The 13,966-nt window shown below is 54.2% G+C and overlaps 1 protein-coding gene across 11 annotated transcripts in view; it reads left to right on the top strand.

The window, feature by feature from the left end:
- Nucleotides 1–13,966, top strand: part of DLGAP4 (DLG associated protein 4) — a 150,633-nt gene that overhangs the window by 103,544 nt on the left and 33,123 nt on the right. Inside the window, exon 1 of one of the 11 annotated variants that reach the window (XM_050313511.1) lies at nt 5,718–5,762. The exons of 9 other annotated variants lie outside the window; for them this stretch is intronic. In XM_050313511.1, the coding sequence (XP_050169468.1) occupies nt 5,720–5,762 (43 nt within the window). In that variant the 5' untranslated portion in view covers nt 5,718–5,719. One more of the 11 variants, XM_050313512.1, reaches the window with a different exon arrangement.

Genomic DNA, 13,966 nt, shown 5'->3' with positions numbered 1-13,966 from the left:
TGAGCAAAGCTGCCAGACCACAGAGTGGGCTGTTGCTGGGAGCCAGGCTGGAGCCCCATTCCAGCACTGGGCAGAAGGGGAGTGGGAAGGGGGCACCAGAGATCTTCCTGCCTGGCTCCAGGCCTTCCTACCCAGAGATATGCCCAGACCCTGCCGTGGTCTGCACTGCAGGGTCATCACAGCTAAAGTCCACAGGATGAGGCAGGAACTGGAAGAGATCCCCTGTGAGGGATGGGCTGCTTGCTTAGCCCTGTCCCCCCTTCCTGCCACTGACTCTTCTTTGCTTCTGTCCTATGCTCTTCCCACCCGGGTCACGTCACTGACACAGCCCACCCCTCTCCTTGCTGAGCTCTGTGCTGCTGCAATTCCAGGCTAACACTGGGCAGCAGTAGAAGATGCAGCACAGAGGGGGCTTCCAAAATTCCTGGGTGCCACCTCTCTCTTATGTGACCCAGCAGAGATCTGCTAATTCACAGAACACTCTCCAGCCCTTCACATTGACTGCTGGGGCTTGGGGAGGAAAAGGATTTTGATGAAGGGTTGGGGAGCAGAGAGGAGCATTTGTGGTTGTGTGAGTTCAGGACAGGGGAGGCAGGAGACATATCTGGACAGCAGTCATGCCTCTAATCAGCCACCTGGGCTCAGTTCCCCTGCAAATTGTGAAAGCATTTGGGTTGGAAAAGCCCTTTAAGATCAGAGTCCAAATGTTAACCCAGCATTGCCAAGCCCATCACCAAACCATGTCCCTGAGTGCCTCATCCACATGTTTTTTGAACACTTGCTCAAAGAATTCATAGAGAGTTCACAGAGTATTCTAAATTGGAAGGGACTCACACTTCTGGGGGTAGTGCCTCCACTTCTGCCTTGGGCAGCCTGTTCCAATGCCTGACGACCATTTCCATGAAGCAATTTTCCCTCCTATTCAATCTAAACCTCTCCTGGTGCAACTTGAGGCCACTTCCTGTCATCCTGTCACTTCCTCCCTGGGAGCAGGGACTGAACCCCACCTGGCTCCCCACTCCTGTCAAAGAGTTGTAGATAGTGAGAAGGTTCCTCCTGAGCCTCCTTTTCTCCTGGCTGAGCCCTCACAGCTCCCTCAGCTGCAACTGGTACAAGCCAGGATGTCATTGGCCTTCTCGCTCACCTGGACACACGCTGGCTCATGCTCGGCTGCTGTCGACCAGCACCCCCAGGTCCCTTTCCATGCATCTGTGCATGTGGTTAGTGGTGTAGGGGAGGGGCCTCCCAAGCAGCAGGCTGGTACCTCAGCTTGGCAGCATCAACCTGGACCAACAGAGAGAAGTGGGTACACCATCATCTGCAGGTGCTTATAGCAAGGCTCCGTGCAAGACTCTGGAGTGGAACAACTGAGAGCCCTCTCCTGCTTACATCCCACCCTCCTGCACACAGAATCTGTGCACCAGCCCAAAGGAACGAGGACCACCATGGGCCCAGTTCCCAGAGACGGTGTTTGGCTTTTGTCTCTGTTGGGACACATCCACATCCTTAAGAGGCATCAGCAACAGCAGTGCTGGGGCTGGCACAGGCTTCTTGTTCCTTGAGGGTAGTGTGGGGATTGGATCTTAAAGCAAAAGGATTTAGGCACCATCCGAGGGCAGGATGGTACAGAAGGGGCAGTGAGCTCCATTTCAGAAGAGTGCCAGTCCCGGGGTCTGTGTGGGGAACACGGCCAGGGGAGAGCCCTGACAGCTGTCACACCTCTGCCACAGCTCCTCCCATTAATGCCTGTGTCACCGGCACATTACAAGGCAATTAGCTCCCGTTTGACAGCCAGCAAGACAGATGATGAGCTGCCCTTGATCAGCCTTAAACAAAGCTTTGTGCCTTGCTCAGCCGGAGATTCAAAAGCCCCAGTGGAACCTATTCCTCTAATTGCCAGGCGTGTGGTGACAGCCGCGCCGGCTCGGGAGCATCACAAAGGGCTCCCCAGCCCCCGCTCCTGCTTATTAGGGGCAGCTCTGGGAATTGCTTGTTTAATGGACTACTTGCAATGCAGAGTGGAATATTTGATATCCAGGAGAAACAGGAAAGCAGAGATGAGCAAAGCAAAGATAGCAGGGAAAGCTCATACCAAGTCAGTTCCTACCTGAGCTTTCCCCAATCCCCCCTGTGCCATCTGGTAACTCCACCCTTGCTCAGAGCATCCTGCCCTGAGATTCAGCAGCCTGATCCCGGAAAGCCCACGTGACCAGCTCCTTATTCTGTGTCCAGATCTCTTCCAGGGAGGCCAAGGCTGCATGCATCTTCTGGCCCATCCATATGCCAGAACTTTGCCAAGCCCAGGCTGGGCATGAGAGCACTAACCAGGAGAGATACTCCCAAGGTTGGGACAGAACAGCTGCCTTCTGCCTCCCACCTACTTCCTGTCTTCTTTGTGTTGTTTTTGTTTCCCTTTTAATCACTAAACTGGAGAGCTGGCTCCCAGGCCCATGGCTGTGTTGGGAACCCTGCCCTGCCCCAGGAGAAAACAGGTGCCAGCCTGGTCCCCTTGCACTGATGCTCTTGCAGGGGCAGCGGGGCCATGCCTAGTGGAGGGAGGATAAAGTGCCTGCACACATCTGTGCAGTGTCACAGCATCGTAATGGCCCAATCCCCAAGGGTTGTCTCACTGTGAGATGTTTCCACAGCTTCTGGGAAAGCCATGTGGCTTCTGGGAAAGTCGTGTAGCTCTTCCTCCTCCTCCTCTGTGCACAGTGAACCTGGTTTCTGTGTAGGAAGGTGATTTCTGTTCCTCTTCTCTCAGCTGTCATGGCCTTCTCTTCTGTGTGGGGAAGAAGCAGTGGTGTGAAGGCAAAGGGAAGTCACACCAGGCCAGGAGCCATTGCTCAGCCTGCACATGAGTGTCCAGGGTGAAGGGACGAAGCTCCGCTGCAGCCCCTTCACTAATCACATTGGCCCATGCTGACCCCACATGGTCTTTGGGAGGGACTTTTATCACTCCCTTCAGATTTTCTCCTTTTTGACCTAGATTTCACGTTCCAGAAATAGCTTTCTCTAACATACAAGCAGGAGAGGGATTAGAGGGAGGCAGTGTCTGTGTGTGTGTGTTTGTGTGCGCGCGCACCAGGAAAAGATTTCTGTTGCGTGTTCTGTCAGTGCAAAGGAAAAAAGGGCATGTACACATGTTCTGTGATGTATTCGTGTGTGGGGGAGACACAAAGAAATTTATGACAGCTGTTTCTCTCTGCATTTCTTAGTTCATTTTTCACCTCTGATCTTTTTCTTGTTATTATGGAAACTCCACCACCGCCCTGTGCCCAGCCAGCACTCCCTTTTCCCCAGGAAGCTGTGCCATGGCCACAACCTCGCTCTCAGCTCCACCCCCAAACCCAAACCATTCCTGTCTTTCCATACTTGATGCTCTTTGCTGCCAGATTTCAGCTTTTTCAAAGGCAGCAAGCTCACTGCCTGCTGCAGGCACATATCTGGCACCCAAAAACAGTTGCAATGGGTTTGAGTCGCACAGAAATGTCACTCACACAGATCCCCAGGAAGGGGGGCGCTGCAGCCACACATGATGCTGTGCTGGCACAAACAGATGCAGGGGAGGTAAGCGTAGCTCCAAGGTCTTGGCCAAGCCTGCCTTCTCCCAGCAGGGACCATCTACAAAGGAGTAGAGACAAAGGCAGCTGCCAGCATTTCCCTTTGCTGATATGGTCAGAAAGCCAAGTCCTTCTTGTTGCTTGCTTTTATCAGCCTTGATAGCAGGAAAGGGAGTCAGTAGTCCTGACCTCATGGGAGAGGAGAAATCAAAGCACCAAGGGGTGCTTTGGCTCGTTTGGGGCCTCTGGAAGGGCAGCAACAGGAATCCATGCGTGAGGCTGGGTAGGGGGCAATTGTCCATGTACACAGACACCTGAGGTCTCTCCTCAGGCCGAGGGGCCTGGTGCCACCCCCACACACTGGCCATCCACATAAGCCAAGTGAGCACAGAGCTGCCCTGACACCAGGCAGCCTCAGGTGCTGCTTTGTGTCCCTGCTGTGTGCGTTGCTCAGCCCCTCTCTGCGGCTCCCTGTGGCCATAGGGCTCGTGCCATCACTGGGGCAGCAGCGACCCATGGCCTTAGCTGAGGCACACACACCTGTGCCAGGAGAATTGGGCTGGGTGGGGTTGAGTGAGGCCACGCAAACAGCCTGGAGCGTTTGCAGGATGTCAGACAGCACAGGCAAATGAGGGTTTCTTTGTATGTATTTTTCTTGTTTGGCGTTGCTTTTCCTCTCCTTCATGCTCTTCCATTACCTTTTCCATCTACTGAGCCATGACGTGGGTATTCCTGAGGCTTCAGGAACAGATTGGCTCAGGGCTTCGCAGTCCATGTGGATGACGGGCTCTCAGTCCTGAGCTGCTCCCCACTCCTGGGAGCCCCTGAATTGAAAACAAGTTTCCTTGTTTTCTTTTGTAGGCAGCAGAGGGGAGAGGCCCTGGGCTGTTGGTCCCCAGGCTCAGGGCTGATGCTGTGACCAGATCCTCCTTCAGCCCCATTGTGCTGCTGCTTCCAAAAGCAGAAGCAGCAAATCTGCAGCAATTCGGTCTCTGAATGCCGAGGGGGGCGACAGCTCAGCATGTGAGCTCAGTGCAGTGTTTCCCATGGCACTTTGATTGCTCCTTGCTCCAGACTAGCCCTTCTCCGAGTGCTGGGAACCCAGCAAGTCATCAATAAATCACACCATCCAAGGAGTGATGGTAGCAGCGAGGAGCCAGGGCGGCACACGTGCTGCTGGCAGGAGCCACGTGGCAACACGGCTGCCCGCACAGCGAGGGGCCCTGCCCAGGGCCAGGTGCCCACACCATGGTGGGCTGGCAGGCACCCGCTGCCCATCTCAGTCAGACACTACAGGGCGTGGCTCTGGTCTCGCAGAGATATCTCCAGCCCCACGTCAAGGCAAACTGGGTGCTCAGTTCTGTGTGTCTCAGAACAGGATCGGAGGGATGAAGCTGGACACTGCTCCAGCACCCAGCACATCTGTGCCCAGGGTGCCAACTCGGGGTGGCTCTGCACACTGGGCCAGCCCCGCTCCTCTCCGCACCCTCATCCTCCATCAGCCCTGATCAGGCAGCCCAAGGAGAGGCACAAGGCACAGCCCCAAGCACAGTACCCGCGCCCAGTGAGGCTCCACTCCCCCTCCCCGTGCCCATCGGGGTAGAACTCCACCAGCAAATCTCTCGTACCAGGGGAAAACACCCTCAAGGAAAACCTCCCCGTCCCTTTGTTTCCTTTCCATGTATTTCCTTCTGCCCCAGAGGACTCCTCTCGGCAATCCTGCAGCAGGTGCGTGGCGAGTGGGTAGACGCCCACCGCCCACCCGGATCCCACCCGCGCCCGGCGCCGGGGGCAGGAACGGCTGGAGCGGGGAGAACACGGGGGCTCTTTCATCCAAACGCACGTTCGCGCGTGGGTGGAGCCGGGGCCGCGCTGTGGAAGATGTCACCGCGACAAGGAGACAAAGCTTCCGCGTGGGGTGGGAGCGGCGCCCGCTTTGTTCAGCACCGCTCGGCTCCCCCCGCGGCAGCGCCGCTTTGGGAGCGGCCAGCGCCCCCCGGACCCCGGCCGGAAGCGGGACGCGGGGGTGCGGCGGTCCCCGTGGGTCCTCGTGGGTCCCCCGTGTGCCGGGCGCGGTCCCGCGGGGCGGGCGGGGCGGGGCAGGGCGGGCGGGGGACCCGCGCGGGGCGGGCGCGGCGGGGGCGGGGCGGGGTTTAATGCGCGGCCCCGCCCGGGCGCGCGGCCGGAGCGGCGGGCGCGGTGAGTGCGGCGGCTCCGCGCGTCTCCTCCCTCCGCCGGCGGCGGCCGCACGAGCAGCCGGAGCGGCCCCGGCCCGCGGCTCGTCCTCCTCTTCCTCCCCTCCGCGGGACCCAGGCCGGGCCGAGCGCCCCCGCCCCGCGCCCCTCGCGTCTCTCCGGTCCCCTCCGCCCCTCTTTGTGTCTCCCATGGCTTTGTGTCTGGAGCTCCTCAGGCAATGTGAGTGACCGCGCGGGCGGGGGGCCGGGCCGGGCCGGGCCCTGCATGGCTGCGGGCGGGGGTGCCGCCCTCTCCCTCCCTCGCTCCTGCTGCTGCTCCGCCGCTTGCCGGGCCCGCCGCCCCTTCCGCTTCCCACGCGCGTCCCGGCCCTCCGTGGGACCTGCGCGGCCGCCGCGGGGGGGTCCCGCTGCCGCCCCGCTCGGCTCCGGGGTGGGGAGGGGTGCGGGGGCTACTCCATCCTCCCCCGCATGCCGCCTGCGCCGCGGGGCGGGCGGCTCTGCCCCCTCTGCCAGCCCCGAAGCGCCGAGTCCGCCGTCCCCGACCCTGCGGGGTCCGTGCAGGGTCGGGCCGGGTGCCCAGCCCAGTGATTCGGGCCCTTGAGGAGACCTTGGGTGCTGGAGGGAAGGAAGCGGCGCTTCCCTAAGTGTGTTCCTTGCCGGGGAACACGAGCCCCTTCTTTGGGGAGGCGTTCGGATTCTTCCGAAAAAGAAAAGGGAATTGCCTGGGCGAGGCACGAAGCTGAAGTGTGACGTTTCACAGCGCAGGGAGCTGGCACCTCCTGGCCAGAGCTGGCTCTGGAAAGTCCCTTTTTTTAGCCTGGGCGAACAGATCCTGGTTGAAGGTACCTGGTGTAGCACCCCAGCCTCGAGGTGCCCGGCCTGTCCAGGAGCTGAGGCTGAATCCCTCCGGATTTAACTGCAGATGCAGCTCAGCATCGGTGTGCTGTGCAGGAGGGTGGGGATGTTAGGGTTGATTGTGAGCAGTAAGTAAATGTAGCTCTTAATTTCTACTCCAGTCTTCAGTGAGAGGCTCAAAAAGGAGAATTATGTGCAGGATGCTGTTGATAGGACTTATATTACTTATTCTGCAAAGAACCTTGACCCCAGGGTGTGTTTTAGAGACAGGAATGGGATTAGGACCTCTGAATCCTGGGCTTTAGCTTGTCATTTGGAGAAGGAAAGAAAGAAAAGGGAAAAAAAACCCCTCAGCATGTGGCATTGGATCCTAAAATAAATTCCAATCATGTGGGATGTTAACAAGCCAGATTGCCAAGTCGCGTAAATTGGCAGACTTGACTCCAGAGGGTCCAATTTACTTTGCTGGTAATTCCTCTTCAACAGGAATTTGGTGCTATGAAGTTATATGTTCTTGAACATGTGGAGAAAAGTAAATTTAACCAGTGATCAAATCTAATGATCTGCTTGCTTTCAGATAAAGTATTGGTGTAGGTGTACCTTGGTATTTGGAAGAGGGTTACATGCAGAATATGTTTGATATGTTGCAGTCATGGAAAACCTAAAAATTCATCTGTAAGGTGCAAGTGCTTAAGTGCCATCTGCTATTCTTGCATCCAGCTTCCTAATTCTGTCCCACTTCTGTAGTGGCAGTGTAAATTTGTGGTATAGCTGAGGACGCTGCGATCTGTAGTGTGACCCTGGAAGTGCTGGGAGTAACTGCTGGGCACTCTGCCAACTGGGAAAGGACAAGGAGATCCTGTGACCCTGGTCAGCAAAGGTGGTAATGGAAGAACTTGATTTCTGTGATGTGTGGATTGTCTGCCTGGAGAATGGGATAAAGAATGGGAGCACTGGGAGACCAACAGGTATGTGTGGAATCATAGCCAGTGTCCCAGCACATCCTGTCAGCTTGTGTTTCGCTCACAGCTGTGCGCGAGTGAGTCCTTGGATACTCTGGAGCTTGATCTGTGTGTGCAGTTTAGATTAGGGGACACTTCTGACGACTTCACTCAGGGTTATTCTGCTCTTCCAGTCCAAAGCATGGGAGACCAGCTGCTCGTGAGCTTGTTCCTACCTGCGCGTGCTGCCAGAGCAGGAGAGCTGTAAAAGCTTGTAATGGATAACTGATAAGTGCCAGGCAGTTACAAATAACTGCGTGTCAAGTCTTCTCTCCCACATGGATTTTCTTGTTGTCTAAGCCCAGACTTTTGTAGTTTGGAACTAATTCACTGGACACTGTGAAAGTCATTCCGTGACATTTAATTTTTCTAATAACACACACCATGCATACCTGCAGAGGGAAGGCATCAAGCAGGGCTTGCTTGTACCTCTTTAGCTGATACTCTTGCTCTGTGCAACCTGCACAACAGCCTCAAATATTTTTTTAATGGATTGAGGAGGCATAATTGGATTCAGAGCAGTGCAAGTTACAGGGACATATGTGAGCTGGAAGGATTAAGGCTGTGCAGGCGGGTGGCCTTGTTCAAGAAAAATCCACTTTAATTTCTGCAGTGAAAAGTTGTCAGTGTGTTTCCCATCAGCGCAGATTTAAAAGGGAGGGGAGCAATGCTAAGTATGATTGCTGTTCACTGGGAAAGGCGATTAGAATTCAGGCTGTCGGATAAAGTTCTGTGAGGGCTGTAGTTGCACTTGGAGATGAGAATGGTGAATTCTCATCTGGCTCTCTCCAGAACAGTTCGTGAAAGATTGAGTTTATCCTTCCTTTCTCTCCTAGTCTCCATGCCAGCCTGCCACCCAGAGAGAGGAAGTGGGGTACAGAATACCAGGGTTTGACATAAGCTGCCTTTAAACAAGTGGAAGTTTTTTGGGGATTTGCACATGGGCTTGTTTTAGGAGAGTGGAAATTCTGTCTGCTTCAATTTGTCTTGCAGAATTAATTAATTGTGTTTAGTGCAGATGGGTGCAGTAAGTCAACCTGTCCCCTGGAGAAGCTGGGGGCAAGAGGAACAGCAGCCCCATGGCTGAAGTCCTGACCTGGTTCTCAGCCCTGTGCTTCACTTCTGCCCTGCCAGAGTCTGGTTTATAAATCCGAAAGGCATCATTGCAACAGCATTTGTGATTTCCACTAGAACCAGTGAGGTAAGCACTAGTCTGCTGTCAACACTGTGAAGGTGCATAAACTTTAAACCTTAGTACTAGTATTCGCATCAAGGATGTGTTGACAATTAATCTTATGTATCCTGTTTGGTGCTCTTCATTAAGACATCCAGGTTTCACTGCAGTGATCTTTTCTGAACCTCATTCTAAGAGATCAAAGCTTAAGCTGCTGTTTTGTCTCTCCAGTTTGAAGTCGACTGAGAAACTTGAGTGGTGAATGTTTCAGAGTGGTGAATATTTCAAAGGTAAAATCTTACCTGTGGTGCAGGTCTGTCAGAGCTGGAATTAAAGTGAAGATCAGAAGTTGCTTAGGCCTTTTTACTGATGCACTGTCATAGTGGAAAGTAATGTTTGATGAAAGCTGAAAAGTATTTCAGAGTTGATAAAAGCGAATTCTTATTGCAAGTTTTTGTCATGAGTCAAACTTCTAAGTGTTATTTGTCTTGGTTTTTTGGTTTTTTGTTTTGTTTTGTTTTTTTCTGGGAGTGGTTGAGATCTTACTGAACAGAGCCCAGCCAGGTATTTGCTGTGTTCAGGAGGGAACTCCAAGCCTAAACTCCTTTCCCAGAGTGGGCATATCTACAAATGTGTTAAAATTGGGACATTAAAGCATGGATGTTATATCCCTCTTAGGCCCTACATGTAGGACAACAATTTGAGTCTGAAGCTAGAGAAAGTGTCCCAAAATGTGCTGTGGAACTGTCCCCAAGGGAGTCCCTGGACCATCTCCTGAAGGCCGCTGTTTTGCTGTGTCCTGCCTGCTTGGCTGCCAGACTGGTCAGTGCTGCTCCTGGGGAGAGCAGCGTGTGTGGGACAGCTCGGGAACCAGCACTTTATTGCAGAGCTGTGAGGTCACTTGAGTAGCTGTTTTGCTGGGAAGCCTCTTTTTCCTTGTTTGAACCTTGAGGCTTTTTAATTTCTCAGCTTGGCCCAAACACAGGGTCCCAAGTCACAACATTTCTGTCCAGGGACTCTCCTGGGTTTTGGTGTGCTCTGTTGAACAGCTGCCAGTGTGTCTTGTCTGACCTGCCACTACAGCAGTGGGCCCTGGGCTGGGAATTCTGGCCTCTTAGCACTGCTGCTCAGAGCAAAGTAAGCTCCCTGGCAGTGCAGGGCTGCTGTAATGCCCAGCTTGTACGGTGTGGACTGGAACTTTCCAGGTAGATTTGAGGAGATGAGTACTGGTCGAACAGAGCTGGAGAACTCTTCCCAGTGCCTGAAAAGCTGCTCTCTTGGAAGTAAAAGGGTGTTGGACACTGCTTGCACCTCTGTAGCTCTGGTCCTGAACAAAGTAGCTACTTTATTTCCAAAGTATTGAGTTTCAGTGACCCTTAAGTTTGCAGAGTGCCAAGAGCCAGGCCTTGAGCAGAGGGGAAGCAGAGCTCTGTTCACCGACAACCTGTTGCCTTGGCCAAGGCACTGCTGCTGTTGGCCTTTGTGCTTGGCACCAGGCTCCACGTCTGTGTCTCACTGTCACCCTACAATCTCGCCAGCCGTCCTGGAGGCATTGCTGCTAACAGCACTGTTACCCACACATTAGCCTTTATCGCTGCTCTGTTAAGGTCCTTGCTGGAGATGAGTGCCTGCAGAGTGCCCCAGGTTGCTAAGGGGAGGCTGCCAGAGCAGCCCTTAGATCCCTGCTCTCTCACAGGAGTTGGTCTTGCTCAAGTCAAACACTAACTCAGGCTGACTGGGGGGAATCAGAGCTTTGGGGAAGGGAAACAAAAGGCTTGGATGGAGATGTGTCAGTAGTCACCTTGCTTGTGGCTGCTGTTTTGAGTGCTGTTCCCTGTCAGCCGTGCACAGCTGTGTGAGTTCGGTGAACGTTCTGGTCTGATAGTCCCGTGTTCCGCCTGACCCACTGGGTCCCTGTGCAGGCACCAGCTGGGATGGATCCCTGCTTCTGGCTGTTCATGTGTGTGGTGCTTCAGTTCCTGTTTGCCGTGCTTTTGTGGAACCAGGCTGACATCAGGACTGAAGAAATCTGCAGGGTTAGGAGATAAAAGGGAGGCAGAGCATCCTCAGGGCAGTGGGGTGGGGGCCAAGGACTGGCCTGTTCTCCCAGGAGGCGAGCAACAGGACAAGAGGATATAGTTAAGCTCTGCCAGCAGCAGTTTAGGTTGGACACTAGGAGGAATTTCTTCACAGAAAGGGGAACTGGACACTGGAAGGGGCTGCCCAGGGAAGTGGTGGAGTCGCCACCCTTGGAGGCGTTTAAGCAAAGACGATGTTGCACTCAGCGTGCTGGTCCCGTTGACAAGGTGGTGTGTTCAGTCCCAGGCTGAACTGGATGATTTTGGAGGTCTTTTCGAACCTTAACGATTCTGTTGGACCTCGGGAACCGTGGGCTGGAGCTGGGCGATGCCCAGTGGTTGTGTGCAGTGGCTTTCCCACGACCGCACGAACAGGACGGGCACTGCCCTGCCCCGGGCGGGTCCCTCGGGGGAGGGCGGCGGCCCCGGCCCGGCCCCGGGCGCGCTTTGCGGCCGCCGCGCTTTGCAGCAGGGCCGTAGGGCGAGGTGAGCGCGGTCCGGGCCGCCCCCGGGAGGTGCCCGGGCCGAGCCGTGCCGGGCCAGCTCCGGGTCGTGCTCGGAGAGAGCGCCCTGTGCCTGTCAGAGTGCGGGGACAGTGCCCAGCACTCCCGGCCGCCCAGGGAGGGGAAGGAGCTGGCGGACGGGATGGAGCTCAAGTCTGATGAGGAGCAGCTGAGGGAGCTGCGGAGGCTCGGCTGGAGAAAAGGAGGCTCAGAGGGGACCTGGCTCTGTACAACTCCCCGGGAGGGAGGAGGGAGGAGGCGTCGGGCTCTGCTCCCAGGGAACAAGGGACAGGATGAGAGGAAACGGCCTCAAGGTGTGTGCCAGGGGAGGTTTAGGCTGGACACCAGGAGGAATCTCTTCACGGAAAGGGTGATTAGACGTTGGGATTGCCTGCCCAGGGAGATGGCGGAGTCACAGTCTCTGGAAGTGTTTAAGGAAAGACTGGACTGCCATGATTTGGTTGACAGGGTGGTGTTGGGTCACAGGTTGGACTCGAACTCAGAGGCCTTTCCAACCTAACTGATTGTGTGATAACAGCCCCTTGTACCAAGGGAATGGAAGTGTTACCTGTCCTTTCCCCTGTCCAGGCTGTACTCAGCCTGTGCCACAGCAGTGACTGCCCAGGTGACACTGTCCTGCTGTGTCCCAGCACACGTGGCACAGCTCTCCTGAGCTCCCTGACACAGCAAAGCAGAACCCAGGATGATGATGCTGTCCCAAATCAAAGGACAGAACTGGGCCAGCTGTCACAGCTGCTGCACTGGTGGCAGCAGTAACTTTGAAGCACTGTCTGCTTTCTTCTGGCACTATTTGTGTGCTTACCTTTAATTTACTTTTTTCCAACAGCTCTGAATATCTTTGGTGTTGGTGGAGGCAGCTCTAAAAATAACTTTAGAAGCTGGTTATTTCTGCCTCTGCCTGATCTCTTTCCTTTCTGTAGCTAATGCCTTTTTCTACTGCAGTAAGGCCTGGTTCATACAGAAAATCATATTTTCTGCTCTGTTCTAGTTCTTACTCTGTTAGCAAACACCCCTGGTTGTGGGTGATGGTGTGTTCAGGCAGCAGGTTCATGTAATTACAGTTCTGGGTGAATGAGCTGGTAAACCAGGAACACTGAGGCCAGAATGAACTAAAAAATGACCTATAGCCTTTTGAGGAGTTGAACTCCAGCCTGTGAAAGCTGGAACCACTGGGCTGCTGCCTGGCAGAAGCTGTGTGTGCAGGAAGGTGTGTCTGCTGTCTGAACCAACTGTTTTCACTGGTGACAGAGGCTGAAGGAAGCCCTGTTGTCCCATTTCTCAGCTGTGTGCCAGAAGATGCCTTGTTTTTAATGGTACAGTGAATCCCAGCAGGAACCCCAGTCACTGTTAATGCCTTACCTCAAGTTCTACCTCTGTGTGAAATAACTGCACTTGACTGAGATGTAGGAGCTGGAAGTGTTGTGTACAAAGACTCACTGGAGTGAATTATGACTGAGAAATGCTTCCTCTGCACTTGTGAAGATACCAGTTAAATCTTTTATCCTAATTCTTATGGTGTGATGCTTTTCAGCATTTTTTTAAGGTGACTCAGTTTTAGCCAGCTGTGCCTCTCATCACAGAGCAGCTGTTAACCAGATTGCTGCCCAGCCTCCACATGCCATGAGTGTGCCAGTGCTAGGGACCTGTGTGCTCTGTCTCCCCTGCCAGCAGTGAAGGCCTCACTTTGCCGTGGAGTTGCAGGAGAAGACCACAGCAGTTCTGCTCACAGGGGCTGTGGGAAGCAGTGTTACTACCCCTGAAGGTTTCATCTCCAGCCAGAGCATGTGCTGGGTCACTGTGCTTGAGCTCCTGTGTTGGTACAGCTCTCCTCGTTGCAGGTGCCCTGACTTTGTGCTGTGCCTTACACCTTCAAGCTTGTTTTCTAGGAAAGTTTACACTCAGCTTGTTCCTGGCCTGCTGCAGCTTTTAGGCTTGCTTGAGAAAAGAAAAATGTGATAAATGTACAGAGTGTAGCTGGTCTTTATTGGTTGAATCTGGTGGAGGTGCCAAGGCTAAGAGCCTGACTGTGGTACACTCCTGACGGTGCGGGCTCTCCCTGGGGAATTTGTACGAGCTGTGTGTTGTTCCTGGCCACTCTGGAGTAATAGAGCAGCTGCCTTATCTCTGGCATTGCAGCAAGAGCTTCCTGATTAACGTGCACCATAGGATGGAGAGTGGAGATCAGTCAGAGTCACATTTGGCTTAATGTGCCCCCAACTGCAGTCACAGCTTAACTGACACAAGCTGAGATTGCTCCTGTTTGTCTCTGATTTGGAGGTTGAAAACAAAACAATGCACGTACTTAGAGGGTCCAGATTTTTTTCCTATCATCTATTCCAAACCCTGAGTATGCTTCATCTTTGAAGGTGGAGACTTAGCTGGTGTGAGTCACTGTGGATTGGTGGCCTGGGGTTGTTTTCTTGTGTGTGCCCCCACACACAGGTGTGTCTACTAATTGTAGCAGGCTGAAGGGCACTTCAGTTTGGGGCTTTTTCTTGAGCATGATGTGCTGAGCAGGCTCCAGTGGAGAGAACTTGATGTTAGGGGAGATGAAAAATCACAGACCCAGGCTGTGC

This window comes from Myiozetetes cayanensis, unplaced genomic scaffold, assembly GCF_022539395.1.
Source record: "Myiozetetes cayanensis isolate MyiCay16 unplaced genomic scaffold, myiCay2020 scf19, whole genome shotgun sequence".
NCBI classification, from domain to species: Eukaryota; Metazoa; Chordata; class Aves; order Passeriformes; family Tyrannidae; genus Myiozetetes; species Myiozetetes cayanensis.
This window is presented reverse-complemented; position numbering and strand designations above follow the sequence as displayed.